Raw genomic sequence first — 16,336 nt, forward strand, 5'->3', positions numbered from 1 at the left:
ATTTCTAGAGAAAAGCTGAAGTTTTTTATGATTTATTTGAAGTGAAGCAAAAATGTAATGGAAGTGAAGAAAATATATAAACACTAAAAATTTTAAACGTCACCTGGAAATTTGTTGCCAAGTTTATTGTGCATGTGGCTTGAACTATAAACTTTTCACCCATTGAAAAATAAATAAAAAAACTGCTGTAGGAACCTGAAGTGAAAGACTTGCACATGATACTACATTTTTCAATACCCGAGACATTGAAAATTTTTTAAATAGAAGTTTGGAAGTTCCTCAAAAAAAGTTTTCCCATGAAAAAAATTTATAAATAGAAGTTCTTTGAAAAAAGTTCTCCCACAAAATGTTTTGAATAGAAATTCATTGAAAAAAAAGTTTACCAAAAAATTTTTTAAATAGAAGTTCCTGAAAAAAAAGTTTTTCCCCCGAAAAAAGCTACTAGAGGAAGTGGAATTTCAAAGTGGCTGCCACTCACTGAACCTTGCATTCTTCTCGTGTACAAACTAGACCATAGAGCTCAGCTGCTTCAGGTACAATGTCCTGCATCTCTAGTGTAGTTATTTGCTTCATTCAAATAACTTTTATTTGCAATTTTATTTGCAAATAACTAAAAATAACATCCTCGGTATCCTTGAGTCCTAGGCAGACATCAGCCGATTAATGTTGTAAATTTGGTCACCTCCAATGTTTGGTTTGCTCTGAAATTATTTTTTAAAAATATCATCTTGAGTAACAACTGTCCCCATAAAAATATCATCTTGAATGATGAAATAGAAATTTGATTTTGAATATGTAAATTCTGAAATTCATTTAAGAAAATCTTCTGCAATTTAATTATAAATTAGATTGAGGAACGTACAAGGCTACATTCTACACGTGTCGATATTGGTTCAACAATGCGAGTACAAATCTAATTTTAGTTGTATGTATTACGTCAGCTGTAAGTGACTCGACAATAACACCATTATTTCTGACATTGTTGAAAGTTTGTGACTCGTGTGATGTGTCAAAATGTAATTATACCTGAATTGTGTCACTGATATAAAAAACTTGAACATTTCATAAAACAAAGTAACCTTTGAGTCATCTGCAAGTTGAAAAAGTTAGCAGTTTATGGAAATTATTTTTTACATGGCAGCTACAGCATTGTTATCTTGTTTTCCTCATTTAAAGCATTGAAGTGAACTAAAATTTGAACTTTTTAGGGTATTAAAGTGAAGACTTAGGGTATAAAAGTGCACGCAATGATCTCAGCCCAAGTATACAAACTTTTACTGCCGACCAATGAACATGTTTCCAACAGCTGTTGTCCTACTCAGGGTGAAGTGTTCAACATCTCCCATTAACCAAGTTGTTGATTAAGTATCAACAATTGTTAATTAGTTATCAAGACAATAACATTGACAGTTGAAAGATTCCCCATCAACCATTGTACAAACAACCCAGGATCTCAGCCGACGGATGACATCTTGAAGTTTATTGGATGTTTCTTTATAATGTTTCATGTAGACATGAAATATTGTATTGTGTAAAAAATCCATTGGATTACGTTAACTTAAAATAATCTGTTTTTATGATAAACATTGTTTATATGATTGCTGGATTTGACATTGAAAAAATTATCAAGTGAAGAGACTGACAAAAATTTAATTTTGAATAGTCGTGTGTCAATGAATGGTCCCGAACTTGATAGTTCCTTTCTATTGATAACTACTCTGCGTTAAAGACTTAACTATGATGCTAAACTATTGATCATAGTTTGCTCAATGATGTTAGTAGCTGTGGTGGTATTAGGTGCGGCAAGATGGTGCTGGTGCAAATGGTAGTGACTGCTGGTAGTGCAGGTAGTGTTTCAACTACCTCTGTGTCATTGGTGGGTGCTTCAAAAGACTCGGTTTCTGCTACACATTTTAGTGCGTCAAAAGACTTTGGTGGGTCAAAGGACGCACTTCCTACACATTTTAGTGGGTCAAAAGAAGCACTTCCTACACATTTTGGTGGGTCAAAAGACGCACTTTCTACACATTTTGGTGGGTCAAAAGACGCACTTCCTACGCATTTTAGTGGGTCAAAAGACGCACTTCCTACGCATTTTAGTGGGTCAAAAGACGCACTTCCTACGCATTTTAGTGGGTCAAAAGACGCACTTCCCACAAATTTTGGTGGGTCAAAAGACGCACTTCCTACACATTTTAGTGGGTCAAAAGACACACTATCCGCACAGTTTGGTGGGGTTCAGTCCACTCAACCACAACAATTATCAGACCAAGCCAAGTTTGGCGAGCCAAGCTTGAGTCAGAACAAGTCGTACATCCAGAGACCTTCATCCACGGGTTATTCTTTGGCTTCTCGGTCAAAGTCATCGTATTCAAACGTGTATAAAAACACACAAACACACAAGACTCAAATTCCTGTGTTAAAAAGCTCCGATGTTCCAAATGTTGTGAAAATAAAACCCAAAAGTTTACCCCTCCGAGAAGATTCAAGATCAACAAAAGGAAACTTAATGAACGCAAACGAAAACAACTTTGTTGGCGGCGACCGACTTTACGGTGGCATTAGTTGTGTTAAAACAGAGCTTGGTGGAGCTAATATACAGTTCTTGAGTGGTAATTTTAGTGATGATGGTAACAGAACTGCTGTGAATGATGGCAGTGATATCAAATCAGTGAGGAACACGGATATTTTCCGGAGCAACATGGCGGAGTTTGGGCGTATGAGTGGAGGACTTGCAGGACGTGTCGACCCGGCGCAGCAGGACATGCTCAGTCTCCAGGAGATTATTGAGGCCTCTGTGAGGTGAGGAATTGAGGATATACTCATAAAGGGTACTCATAATGAGTAATATGAGTAAATATACTCATAATGTACTTATAATGGAAAAATATATATACTCATAATGAGTAATATGAGTAAATATACTCATAATGTACTCATAATGGAAAAATATATACTCATAATGAGTAATACAGGGTGTGTACTGGTCATGGAAAACCTGGAAAGATGTATACGAGTCTGAAACCTGTTATATACAAGTAATTTTCCAGACTTGTATAAGACTTTCCAGGTTTTCCATGACCAGTACGCACCCTGGTAATGGTATATCAATATAATGATGAGTAATTTATTAACATTGAATGTATCATTAACATTAGCTGTATCATTATGTTTATCATTAATCAGCAGTTATGGCAACATTATGATGTAGAGTAACACTAAATTGTGATGATTATGGTATGGAGGGTAAGAGTAACATTATGATGATGATAATTTTGAGAAGTAACAGTAACATTTGATGACAATGATGAACATCATTAAGGTGCATTATCTAACAATTTTCATCACATCCGTGCTTGAACCTCTGATGAAATAAAATTTTCAGTGGCTAGAAAATTGTGTGCCAGTTGACATGTTGCCATTGTTCTCACTGCTCTACATCAATCTTCATTGTTCTCACTGTATTCTCCATTGTTATCACTGTTCTTCATTGCTCTCCATTGTTATCATTGTTGTCCAAAGTCTATTGTTCTCTATCATTCTCCATTGTTCTCCATAATTCTCCATTGTTCTCCATCATTGTCCATTGTTATCCCTGTTCTGTGCAGCTGTAACAGCAGTGCAGCTGTTATTACTGCAGCTGTTATCATTGTTATCCCTGTTGTATGCAGCTGTGAGAGCAGTGCAGCTGTTATCATTGTTCTCCCTGTTCTGTGCAGCTGTGACAGCAGTGCAGCTGTTATCATTGTTCTCCCTGTTCCGTGCAGCTGTGACAGCAGTGCAGCTGTTATCATTGTTATCCCTGTTCTATGCAACTGTTATCATTGTTATTCCTGTTCTGTGCAGCTGTTATCATTGTTATCCCTGTTCTCCACAGCTGTTATCACTGCAGCTGTTATCATTGTTCTCCCTGTTCTGGGCAGCTGTGAGAGCAGTGCAGCTGTTATCATTGTTATCCCTGTTCTCCGCAGTTGAGAGAGCAGTGCAGCTGTTATCATTGTTATCCCTGTTCTCCGCAGCTGTGAGAGCAGTGCAGCTGTTATCATTGTTCTCCCTGTTCTCCGCAGCTGTGAGAGCAGTGCAGCTGTTATCATTGTTCTCCCTGTTCTCCTGTGAGAGCAGTGCAGCTGTTATCATTGTTCTCCCTGTTCTCCTCAGCTGTGAGAGCAGTGCAGCTGTTATCATTGTTCTCCCTGTTCTCCACAGCTGTGAGAGCAGTGCAGCTGTTATCACTGTTATCCCTGTTCTCCTCAGCTGTGAGAGCAGTGCAGTTGTTATCATTGTTATCCTGTTCTGGGCAGCTGTGAGAGCAGTGCAGCTGTTATCATTGTTCTCCCTGTTCTGGGCAGCTGTGAGAGCAGTGCAGTTGTTATCATTGTTATCCTGTTCTGGGCAGCTGTGAGAGCAGTGCAGCTGTTATCATTGTTCTCCCTGTTCTCCACAGCTGTGAGAGCAGTGCAGCTGTTAACCACATCCTAGAGCAGGTGCAGCAGCTGTTATCACTGCAGTTGTTATCATTGTTCTCCCTGTTCTCCTCAGCTGTGAGAGCAGTGCAGCTGTTAACCACATCCTGGAGCAGGTGCAGCAGCTGTTATCACTGCAGTTGTTATCACTGTTCTCCCTGTTCTCCAAATTCTATATTTTATCTAAAAAAAATTCACATATATTATGGTATTGAAGTTAATCCTATATATTTATTTACTTTAGTTCCATGCATTTCAATTTCAATAAAATTTTGTTTATATTTATTTTATATATTTATCCCCTCTTCTCAATTAATTTATTATTGATTATTATTATTTATATTTTTATTATACAAATCATCTTTGTTACAATTAACATTGAATGATTATAAGAATTTTTTTGTTATATTGATATAAAAATTAAATTATATAATGCCTCGTTTTTATTAATTTAATATTTATTATTTCGTAACCATATGGTTTCATATATCAAATCAAATATATATATCAAATCAAATATATATATCAAATAGTATATCAAATCTTCACTATTTATTATTTATATATTCATTAGTATAACATTGTTTAAAAAGTATTTTCATGTTTTTGATTACAAAAATAAGTTAAAAATACAATTGATTAATATTTTAATATATGAAAACTTTTTATCGTATTGATTATCATAAAAATGAATGTATGAAACTAATTATAAAATAATTAAATAATTATTTAATAAGTATTAATTAAAAATACAAAATTTAAATTAACAATACTAATTATTAAATAATAATGCTAATAATAATTAATTAATAATAATATTGCTGCAGGTGCTGAGGCTGCAACCGCTGCAGACTCAGCAGCGCTGGCCCTGCACGACTCACTGAAGCAGTGAGTGATTTTGACCCACTTGTTGTGACCCACTTGTTGTGACCCACTTGTTGTGACCCACTTGACTCTTATTGTGACCCACTTGACTCTTATTGTGACCCGCTTGACTCTTATTGTGACCCACTTATTGTGGCCCACTTGACTCTTATTGTGGCCCACTTGACTCTTATTGTGGCCCACTTGACTCTTATTGTGGCCCACTTGACTCTTATTGTGGCCCACTTGACTCTTATTGTGGCCCACTTGACTCTTATTGTGGCCCACTTGACTCTTATTGTGGCCCACTTGACTCTTATTGTGGCCCACTTGACTCTTATTGTGGCCCACTTGACTCTTATTGTGGCCCACTTGACTCTTATTGTGGCCCACTTGACTCTTATTGTGGCCCACTTGACTCTTATTGTGGCCCACTTGACTCTTATTGTGGCCCACTTGACTCTTATTGTGGCCCACTTGACTCTTATTGTGGCCCACTTGACTCTTATTGTGGCCCACTTGACTCTTATTGTGGCCCACTTGACTCTTATTGTGGCCCACTTGACTCTTATTGTGGCCCACTTGACTCTTATTGTGGCCCACTTGACTCTTATTGTGGCCCACTTGACTCTTATTGTGGCCCACTTGACTCTTATTGTGGCCCACTTGACTCTTATTGTGGCCCACTTGACTCTTATTGTGGCCCACTTGACTCTTATTGTGACCCACTTGACTCTTATTGTGACCCACTTATTTTGGCCCACTTGAGTCTTATTCTGACCCACTTGACTCTTATTGTAACCCACTTATTGTGGCCCACTTGACTCTTATTGTGGCCCACTTGACTCTTATTGTGACCCACTTGACTCCTATTGTGACCCACTTGACTGTTATTGTGACCCACTTGACTCCTATTGTGATCCACTTGACTCTTATTGTTGTGACCCACTTGACTCTTATTGTGACCCTTTTGTAACCCACTTATTGTGACCCACTTGACTGTTATTGTGACCCACTTGACTCTTATTGTGACCCACTTGGCTCTTATTGTGACCCACTTGACTTTTATTGTGGCCCACTTGACACTTATTGTGACCCACTTGACTCTTATTGTGACCCACTTGACTCTTATTGTGACCCACTTGACTCTTATTGTGACCCACTTGACTCATGTTGTGACCCACTTGACTCATGTTGTGGCCCACTTGACTCTTATTGTGACCCACTTGACTCTTATTGTGACCCACTTGACACTTATTGTGACCCACTTGACTCTTATTGTGACCCACTTGACTCATATTGCGACCCACTTGACTCATATTGTGACCCACTTGACTCTTATTGTGACCCACTTATTGTGACCCACTTATTGTGACCCACTTATTGTGATCTAATTATTATGACCCACTTATTTTGATCCACTTATTTTGACCCACTTATTTTGATCCACTTAACTTTCATTGTGACCCACTTATTGTGACCCATTTGTTGTGACCTACTTGTTGTGACCCACTTGTTGTGACCCACTTGTTGTGACCCACTTGTTGTGACCCACTTGTTGTGACCCACTTGTTGTGACCCACTTGTTGTGACCCACTTGTTGTGACCCACTTGTTGTGACCCACTTGTTGTGACCCACTTGTTGTGACCCACTTGTTGTGACCCACTTGTTGTGACCCACTTGTTGTGACCCACTTGTTGTGACCCACTTGTTGTGACCCACTTGTTGTGACCCACTTGTTGTGACCCACTTGTTGTGACCCACTTGTTGTGACCCACTTGTTGTGACCCACTTGTTGTGACCCACTTGTTGTGACCCACTTGTTGTGACCCACTTGTTGTGACCCACTTGTTGTGACCCACTTGTTGTGACCCACTTGTTGTGACCCACTTGTTGTGACCCACTTGTTGTGACCCACTTGTTGTGACCCACTTGTTGTGACCCACTTGTTGTGACCCACTTGTTGTGACCCACTTGTTGTGACCCACTTGTTGTGACCCACTTGTTGTGACCCACTTGTTGTGACCCACTTGTTGTGACCCACTTGTTGTGACCCACTTGTTGTGACCCACTTGTTGTGACCCACTTGTTGTGACCCACTTGTTGTGACCCACTTGTTGTGACCCACTTGTTGTGACCCACTTGTTGTGACCCACTTGTTGTGACCCACTTGTTGTGACCCACTTGTTGTGACCCACTTGTTGTGACCCACTTGTTGTGACCCACTTGTTGTGACCCACTTGTTGTGACCCACTTGTTGTGACCCACTTGTTGTGACCCACTTGTTGTGACCCACTTGTTGTGACCCACTTGTTGTGACCCACTTGTTGTGACCCACTTGTTGTGACCCACTTGTTGTGACCCACTTGTTGTGACCCACTTGTTGTGACCCACTTGTTGTGACCCACTTGTTGTGACCCACTTGTTGTGACCCACTTGTTGTGACCCACTTGTTGTGACCCACTNTGGGGTCTACGATGAGTACACGTGAGTCTGGGGTCTACGATGAGTACACGTGAGTCTGGGGTTTTCTGTAGCCACACTCCCCACTCTCTAATTCTCCGCTCTTCCCCATTTCCCCATTCTTTCCCCACTTTCCATTATTCTCCGTTTCCCCACTGCGGGGAATATATTTCCCCATTATTCCCCACTATTTATATTCCCCCATTAATAAATTATTCATTAATATTTTATATTAATGTATATCTTTTATTCCCCCATAATATATTTCCCCACTTCCCCATCACTCCCTACTCCTCATTCCCTATATTTCCCCACTTCCCCATCACTCCCCATTCCCCCACCAGGCAATTCTGCGCGGGGAACGGGTGGAAGGCGCTGAGCAGCGCAGACTTCGGCAAGGTGATGAAGCAGGTCTTCCCCAACGTGCGGCCCCGCCGTCTGGGGCAGCGTGGGGCCTCCAAGTACTGCTACAGCGGCCTCAGGAAGACCTACAGCCTGCCTTCCCCACACCTCCCCGACCTCTTCCTTGATGAGGGGGGCGGGGGGAAGAAGGTGGGTGATGGGGGGAGATGGGTGGGGAATAGGGGAGCCTTCCCCACACCTCCCCGACCTCTTCCTCGATGAGGGGNTTCCATGGCTATTTCCCATATTATTTCCTTTATTATATCACGGCTATTTCCCATATTATTTCCCTTTATTATTTCCACGGCGTATTTCCCATATTATTTCCCTTTATTATATCACGGCTATTTCCCATATTATTTCCCTTTATTATTTCCATGGCTATTTCCCATATTATTTTCCTTTATTATTTCCATGGCCATTTCCCATATTATTTTCCTTTATTATTTCCACGGCGTATTTCCCATATTATTTCCCTTTATTATATCACGGCTATTTCCCATATTATTTCCTTTATTATATCCACGGGCTATTTCCCATATTATTTTCCTTTATTATTTCCATGGCCATTTCCCATATTATTTTCCTTTATTATTTCCACGGCGTATTTCCCATATTATTTCCCTTTATTATATCACGGCTATTTCCCATATTATTTCCTTTATTATATCCACGGCGTATTTCCCATATTATTTTCCTTTATTATTTCCATGGCCATTTCCCATATTATTTTCCTTTATTATTTCCACGGCGTATTTCCCATATTATTTCCCTTTATTATATCACGGCTATTTCCCATATTATTTCCTTTATTATATCCACGGCGTATTTCCCATATTATTTTCCTTTATTATTTCCATGGCCATTTCCCATATTATTTTCCTTTATTATTTCCACGGCTATTTCCCATATTATTTCCTTTATTATATCACGGCTATTTCCCATATTATTTCCCTTTATTATATCACGGCTATTTCCCATATTATTTTCCTTTATTATTTCCACGGCTATTTCCCATATTATTTTCCTTTATTATTTCCACGGCTATTTCCCATATTATTTCCCTTTATTATTTCCACGGCTATTTCCCCTATTATTTATTTTCTTCATAGCCGTATGTCTCACGGCCGGTCTAACACTAAAATTTATGATGACCGTACTATACGGAATAGCGGTGTTCGTCTTCATAACTAGTCAATGATGTTTCTCCAAACTCGCTGCCGTACTGCTGCTGATGGTGAATATGACCATCACGTGGGTCATCATAAAAATAAAGAAAGTGATGAGAATTGCCGCGCAGTGGGTCTGTACTTGGGTCTCCATGTTTGCCGGTGTTATCGATGATATGATAGCCTGTAGCGGGCAGTTCCGGTATTAGGGCTTGACTCGGCCGTGGGACAATTTCAGAAACCACGAGTTTTCCAACGATTATATGAGATCTATAATGTCCCTTAAACTCGTTTTAATGTCCCTTAATTAAACTCCCCATTATTCCACACTATGGGTAATATATTTCCCCACTATTTCCCCATTACTCCCCACTCCCCATTATTCTCCCCATTACCCGCAGGCAATTCTGCGCGGGGAACGGCTGGAAGGCGCTGAGCAGCGCAGACTTCGGCAAGGTGATGAAGCAAGTCTTCCCCAACGTGCGGCCCCGCCGTCTGGGGCAGCGTGGGGCCTCCAAGTACTGCTACAGCGGCCTCAGGAAGACCTACTCCCTGCCTTCCCCACACCTCCCCGACCTCTTCCTCGATGAGGGGGGCGGGGGGAAGAAGGTGGGTGATGGGGGGAGATGGGTGGGGAATAGGGGAGCCTTCCCCACACCTCCCCGACCTCTTCCTCGATGAGGGGGGCGGGGGGAAGAAGGTGGGTGATGGGGGAGTTGGGTGCGGAATGGGGGAGTGGGGTGGGGAATGGGGGAGTGGGGTGAGGGATGGGGGAGTACGTCCCCCACCCCCACATCCCCACATTTGGGAACGAAAAAGTTGAATTTTTTAACTGTTATTATGTACATAAAATCTATTGTTTACAATCTACATTGTAATATATACATTACAATCTACAATATACATTACGATCCACATTGTAATATAAATTGTTATAATGTACATATAATCTATTGTTCTAATGTACATATATAATTATTACTTTTTATCCTTTGCTATTGTTATAATGTACATAAAAATCTATTGTTATAATGTAATAGTATATAATTTATTGTTTCTTATCATTTGTGTTGCAGGTGTTTTGGAGAACTGGGAGCAACAGCCCCGTGCAGAACAACAACAACAATAACAATAACAATGATAACAACAGTGATAACAATAATTATAACCCATATGAGATGGTAGTGCTGGAGTGGGCTAGAGAAACCCTCTTAAAGAACACAATAACAGATAAAAACAACAGCAATGTTGCATATAACAACAATAATGTAAATAACGTCAAGAAAGAAAACAACGGTACTGAAGTTTGTCGTAAAATACGGTTCGCATCTGATCCCGGTTATACAACCAACAACAACCAGGTTGTTGGTTGTAATAACCAATTAAAAGGTTGTAATAACAACCAAAATTTGGTTAACACTGAAACTTCAACCACCACAACCACGGCAGCTACGGAGTTAGGTTGTGTTACGTCAACCGAGAAAACAAGAAGCGGGTAAGTTTAATTTAAATTAAATTTTATCTTTATTTTAATTTAAATTTTATCTTTATTTTAATTTAAATTTTATGTTTATTTCAATTTAAATTTCAAATTCTTGCATTAGGTCAAATGTTTTTTTACGTCAGCTTTTTTCCTGGCAAAAAATGTAATTCCTGTGAGTCCTGTAAAAAATTTACATTTTAATTTAAATTTAATTTAAAATTCATTCCTTAGATCTAAGTTTGTTATTCTACGTTGGTTTATTTTCTGGCAAAAAATTTAATTCCTGTGAGTCCTATAAAAAATTTGCATTTTAATTTTATTTAAATTTAAAATTCATTACTTAGATCTAAATTTCTTATTTTACGTCAGTTTGTTTCTGGCAAAAAATTTAAGCCCTACACGAGTCCTGTAAAAAATTTACATTTTCATTTTATTTAAATTTGAAATTCATTGCTTAGATCTAAGTTTGTCATGGTTGTCAGGTTGACTACCATGGTTGCGCTGGCCCAGTATTTGGTTGCTAAGAAGCTGGTGGCAACCAACACTGCACACGCTATGGCCGTCGCTACCAACTGTGAGTACTGGAAAAAATTTTAATTTTAAATCTAATCTAATTTAAAATTTAAGTTTTACAAAAATTTATATTTTAAATCTAATTTGAAATTCATTCATTACGTCATTTTTTTCAATGAATGCATCATGAAAGAATGACTGTACGCTAGCAAAGTATAAAAAATTTATATTTTAAGTTTAATTTAATTTAAATTTTCAGTTTAATTTCATTTAAATTTGAAATTCATTAATTAGAAGAAGAATTATTAATTATACGCAAGTTTATTTTTGGCAAAAATTGTAATGCCTGTGAGTCCTGGAAAAAAATTTAAATTTTAGATTTAATTAAATTTAAATTTGAAATGCATTCATTAGATCAAAAATTATTATTTTGCAGAAGTTTATTTTCTGGTGAAAATTTTAATTTGTTCTAAAAAAGCTCTTGTGTTTTGGCCAATGTTTGCCGTTTCCTTCTTTATTTTTTAAATAAAAAGTTAAATATTATTATTAATTTATTAATTAAATGACATTTGATTTTAGTTTGACACAGAGAAGATTTCTGGACTGTCTTTTTTTTTAAACTATAAAGAAAATTTTTTTTATTTATTTATGTACGATATCAGATGAGATAAATCAATGTACATACAGTTCACAATTTTATCCTCCTTTCATTTCTTCCATTCATCCATTCACTGTGCAGAATCTCCTTAATTAGATAATCAATTAATTTATCTCTGTAATAAATACTAAAATTAATAATAAAAGTAAATAAGTTCTGACCATATAACTGCCCGTGCAGCAGCTGGAGACAGTCCGCCCCTGCAGCGCTCCACGGTGCTGCAGCTCCAGAAGAAGATACACGACAGGGACCAGAAGCGCAAGCTCCAGGTGCCTATCTGTTCAATAATAATACTTAATAATGAATAATTATAGTAAATAATAAGTAATAGTCAATAATAACTAATAACAGTCAATAATAGTTATTTATAATTAATAATAGGTAATAATAAATAATAATAGATTTAGGTAGTTAATAATATATAACTGTTAATAATCAATAATAATTATTTATAATTAATAATAGGTACCGGTACTAATAGTTAATAATAATTAATAATAGTTAAGAAGAAATAATAATATGTTAAAAAAAGGTAACAATAATTAGTAATAGTTAATAGATCTGAAATACTGTTTCTTTTGCTCTCTAATTTAGAATAGAAACTTTTGCACTCCCTGTCACCGCCACTGAAGATGTTAAAAAGTACAAGTCTTCGAGGGGTAACTCTATAAAAATATCCTCATCATGGACGAAATATTCTAGATTACTATTTTCAACCCATTATTATTTATTATTTTAAACCCATATATGACTAGTATTACTGTATTAATTGTATCTGTGTTGCTATTTCTGTTGTAAAAATTCTTAATCATTTCTTTTCAGGACACAAGCCCCTGTTTTTCGGCAGCATCAAAGTCCCAACAACAACAAATTTGTGTGAATTCAACCACCAACAACAACAGCGGCAACAACAACAGCAACAACAATGACTTTACACTGACAGGTTTAGACAGACAGAAAACTCGAAGACGAAGCAGCAGCAGCAGCGGCAGTTCATCCGCAAATTCATCCCGCAATCCGTCCGGAGATTCTGCAATTTCCGGGGTATCTTCTTTGTCCTCCTGTTCGTCCGCCTCCGCTGCCGCGGCCACCGGCCAGACCACCAAAACCGAGTGTCCATCGTCCACAATTGCGGACCAAAACCAGTCTGTGACAGGCGTGTCCGCAAAAATGGACGGTTTTTCTTCCCGTCAAAATCTGCTTAGCCAAGCCCTAACAGGTGGTAGCGCTTCTGTCCTACAACAACAGCAGCATAACAACAGTAACAGCAACAGTATTGTTGGATCTGTTATCACAACTGTTTGTAATAATGGACTTAACAGCTGTCATGGTGGTGCAAAATTAGTACAACAGCAACAACAACAACAGCAACAACAGTTACAACAACAACAGCAACAGCCACAACAGCAGCAGCAACAATATATGTACTCTGGTATGAGTAGTAACAATAATAATGTTGGTAGCCTCGCTGGTTGCGTAGTGAATACAAGTGTTGCTGGTAGTGTGGTGGTTAGCAACAATAATAAAGCCTCTACAAGCCACGGTGGATCAGGAACCTGGAACACCACCAGCGAGAACAATAACAATGTGAACTCAAGCCTCGGAAGCAATAACATCGCGAGTATCAACAACAGTTTAGTACTGAAACCTATGGTCATTTCATCATCCCAAACTTCAGTACTCCCAAACACCAACAACAAAACCTACACTCAAACCAGTGGCAGCAAACCCAGCAGCCAAAAAGCTTGCAGTTCACTCAAACAACTCACAACTCGGTACAAGAACATCACCCCAAAACTTGACTCGGTCTCCTTCAAGCCGGGCACTCCAGGAGGTCAGGGGCCATCTACAGCTCCTAGCAGATTAGGCCAATATTCATCAGACTCAACCAAGACCCAGGTACCCTACCTAGAAGATACCGCGAGTAATTCACAGGGATCTAAAAGATCCAGGACAGTTTCCGGTGCTGGAGTACCTCAATGGAAGTTGGAACAAACAAATGTAAATAAAGTCCAGGAAGATTGTTGCGGTAAAAGCTACGAAGGTGATGTCAAAGCTGCCCCTCTGTACACTACAGACGGGAACGTTGCCCCTGCGGATGAAGATGAGGATGTTCCTAATGAAGTGACGCTCCATGAACTCCGCACGGTGCTTAAACCGATCATTGGAGGAGCCGTGGGCCCTCCTGTGGGAGCCACGTATCTTGCTCAGAACTCAGAACCCTGCAGGGTTCAGCGCAGAGCGTGTGAGTTCGCGCCCATAGGTTCTGGGGTCGTCCCCTGTAAAGGGACTAACAATAGCACTGCGTGTACAAGCGCTAACGCTTCCCCATTCACGTCCCCGCAAATGACACCGATCTTGTCACGGTCCCGGCACAACTCGGGACAATCCTCGACGTATTTGACGCCACGTTCAACCCCGTTCAACCACGAGGACAACCTACATTTGGGGGCATCCGTCAACTCAACTCCATTTGTTTCGCCTCTCACAACCCCGTATGCTAGGTCCCGCCACAGCTCGTCCCAGAACCACCGATTCCTGGGACACCAAATTGGTCAATTGAACCCAGGGACCACAATCGGAGGCCCAGCACCTTCATGCTCCGGGTCCCGCTCCCGACATTCGTCTGGGGCGCGCCGGTATCCTTACAACGTCCCTGAAGACCATCTGCATCACTACGCTCCTCCTAGCTATCAAAATAGGATACAACAACGACGTCTCAGGAACTCCTCGGGGGGGACCATTATTCCTGCATCCCCTCAGTCTGCCCCACTGTCTCCTCTCATTGATGGACAGGAGTTCTATTCCTCAGGGGGAATGGGGCCTTTGATGGAAGGGCATCAAGGGGACTATCGCCGCCGACATACCTCCGCGGGGCCTTTGATCCCCAATTACGGTCCACCTTCAGTCCCCCTGAACCAAAACCAACGGTTCACGGTTCTCTCGAACCAGCAGCACAACCTATCCAGTTTCCCCACTTCTCGCCCCAGCGTTCCCCACCTCCAGCTCAACCCTGTCATGGAAGTCCCTCTTGGTGACCAGCCCCAGAACCTTAACCGCCCACAGTCGGTCCCACTACCTGATATATTAACCAACCAACCATACTCCTTGTCGGTACCAAGCACGCCTTTGCTCCACCACAACCAGTATCAGGGAAGCAACCACAAACACCTGTGTGGTGGAGACTCCAACTCCAACAACGCTAACCTCCTTGGAGTCCAACGCACCGGACACTTCAACTTCGACACAAGTCTGCCTCCTTCCTGTGCACCAACTCCTGTCCCATCGGAGTTCGCTGATTTTGTTCCAGATCCTTGCCTTGATTTCAGTTATCCTATGCCTGATATGGAATCCTTCAGTGGGGTCCTTGAGAACTTCGAACCAATGTCGGAAAGCAGCCCCCCTTCAGATAATCCTTTCTCGGAATTCAACTCTCGACAAAGTTGTTCACAAAATTTACCATATTCATCTTGCTTCAAGGATAAAAATACGGTTAGTGGTGCGGTTTCTTCGTTTGATCAAATGAATGTTTCATTTACCAACAACCAAGCCTATCACCAATCAAGTGGTGGTGATGGTGGTGTCTCAAACACCACAACCACCACCACAACCTACCACCACCAACACCAGAATTACGATAACGAAAACGCGTCGAACCCTTTCATCTCCGCCACCCACTACCCCAACTTCAACTCCAGCGCCGACAACAACAACACCATGGAGCCCTGCAGCTCCACTGCCTCCACCAGCAGCAACATGCCCCAGTTCCCCAATAGAACCCCTCCAGGAGAGGTTTTCTCACCCCCCGGGGTTCAGATGTCATCCACAGAAATAACCCTAAACGCCCTCAACACAGACCCCTCAGGGGTTGGCTATTGTCAGTCTGTAATGTCAGACCTTGTAGACCATGATGCAGGTTTTGGGAGTCTGGATGAGGTGTTCCAGCCCAGCCTGGGTCTAGAATCAGACCAAGAGCTCACCGGTCTAGTGCTAGACTCTAACTGAAGGTCTAGAGCGAACAGTTCGTGGTAGAAACTGTGTATGTATGAAAATAAGGAGTTAAGGTCTGAACTAAGGAGTTTGGGTCTGAACTAAGGGTATAAAAGCTGGTCTATGAGGTTAAAACGGTCTAAAAATGGTCTTTAAGGGTCTGAATATGAGCGAGGCTGCTTCTTAGTGGTCTAAGATGTAAAGTGTGTCATGACAAGGCGTAAAGTGTGTCATGACAAGGCGTAAAGTGTGTCATGACAAGGCGTAAAGTGTGTCATGACAAGGCGTAAAGTGTGTCATGACAAGGCGTAAAGTGTGTCATGACAAGGC

The 16,336-nt window shown here is 40.4% G+C and overlaps 2 protein-coding genes across 2 annotated transcripts; both read left to right on the forward strand.

The window, feature by feature from the left end:
- Positions 1 to 428: 428 nt before the first annotated feature.
- LOC108664751 lies at positions 429 to 5,347 on the forward strand. The gene is made up of 3 exons (XM_047882425.1): positions 429 to 2,802; positions 4,445 to 4,541; positions 5,291 to 5,347. Exons 1-3 carry the CDS (start codon positions 1,808 to 1,810, stop codon positions 5,345 to 5,347), a joined length of 1,149 nt encoding a protein of 382 aa, XP_047738381.1. The 5' UTR covers positions 429 to 1,807.
- A 2,458-nt stretch (positions 5,348 to 7,805) lies between these two features.
- Positions 7,806 to 16,330, forward strand: LOC125178519 (homeobox protein 5-like). Its single transcript, XM_047882426.1, has 7 exons — positions 7,806 to 7,843; positions 8,136 to 8,343; positions 10,439 to 10,857; positions 11,328 to 11,419; positions 12,197 to 12,285; positions 12,839 to 13,396; positions 13,427 to 16,330. Exons 1-7 carry the CDS (start codon positions 7,806 to 7,808, stop codon positions 16,019 to 16,021), a joined length of 3,999 nt encoding a protein of 1,332 aa, XP_047738382.1. The 3' UTR covers positions 16,022 to 16,330.
- The last annotated feature ends 6 nt before the right edge of the window (positions 16,331 to 16,336 follow it).

The sequence above is a fragment of the Hyalella azteca genome, unplaced genomic scaffold, assembly GCF_000764305.2.
Source record: "Hyalella azteca isolate HAZT.00-mixed unplaced genomic scaffold, Hazt_2.0.2 contig10440, whole genome shotgun sequence".
NCBI classification, from domain to species: domain Eukaryota; kingdom Metazoa; phylum Arthropoda; class Malacostraca; order Amphipoda; family Hyalellidae; genus Hyalella; species Hyalella azteca.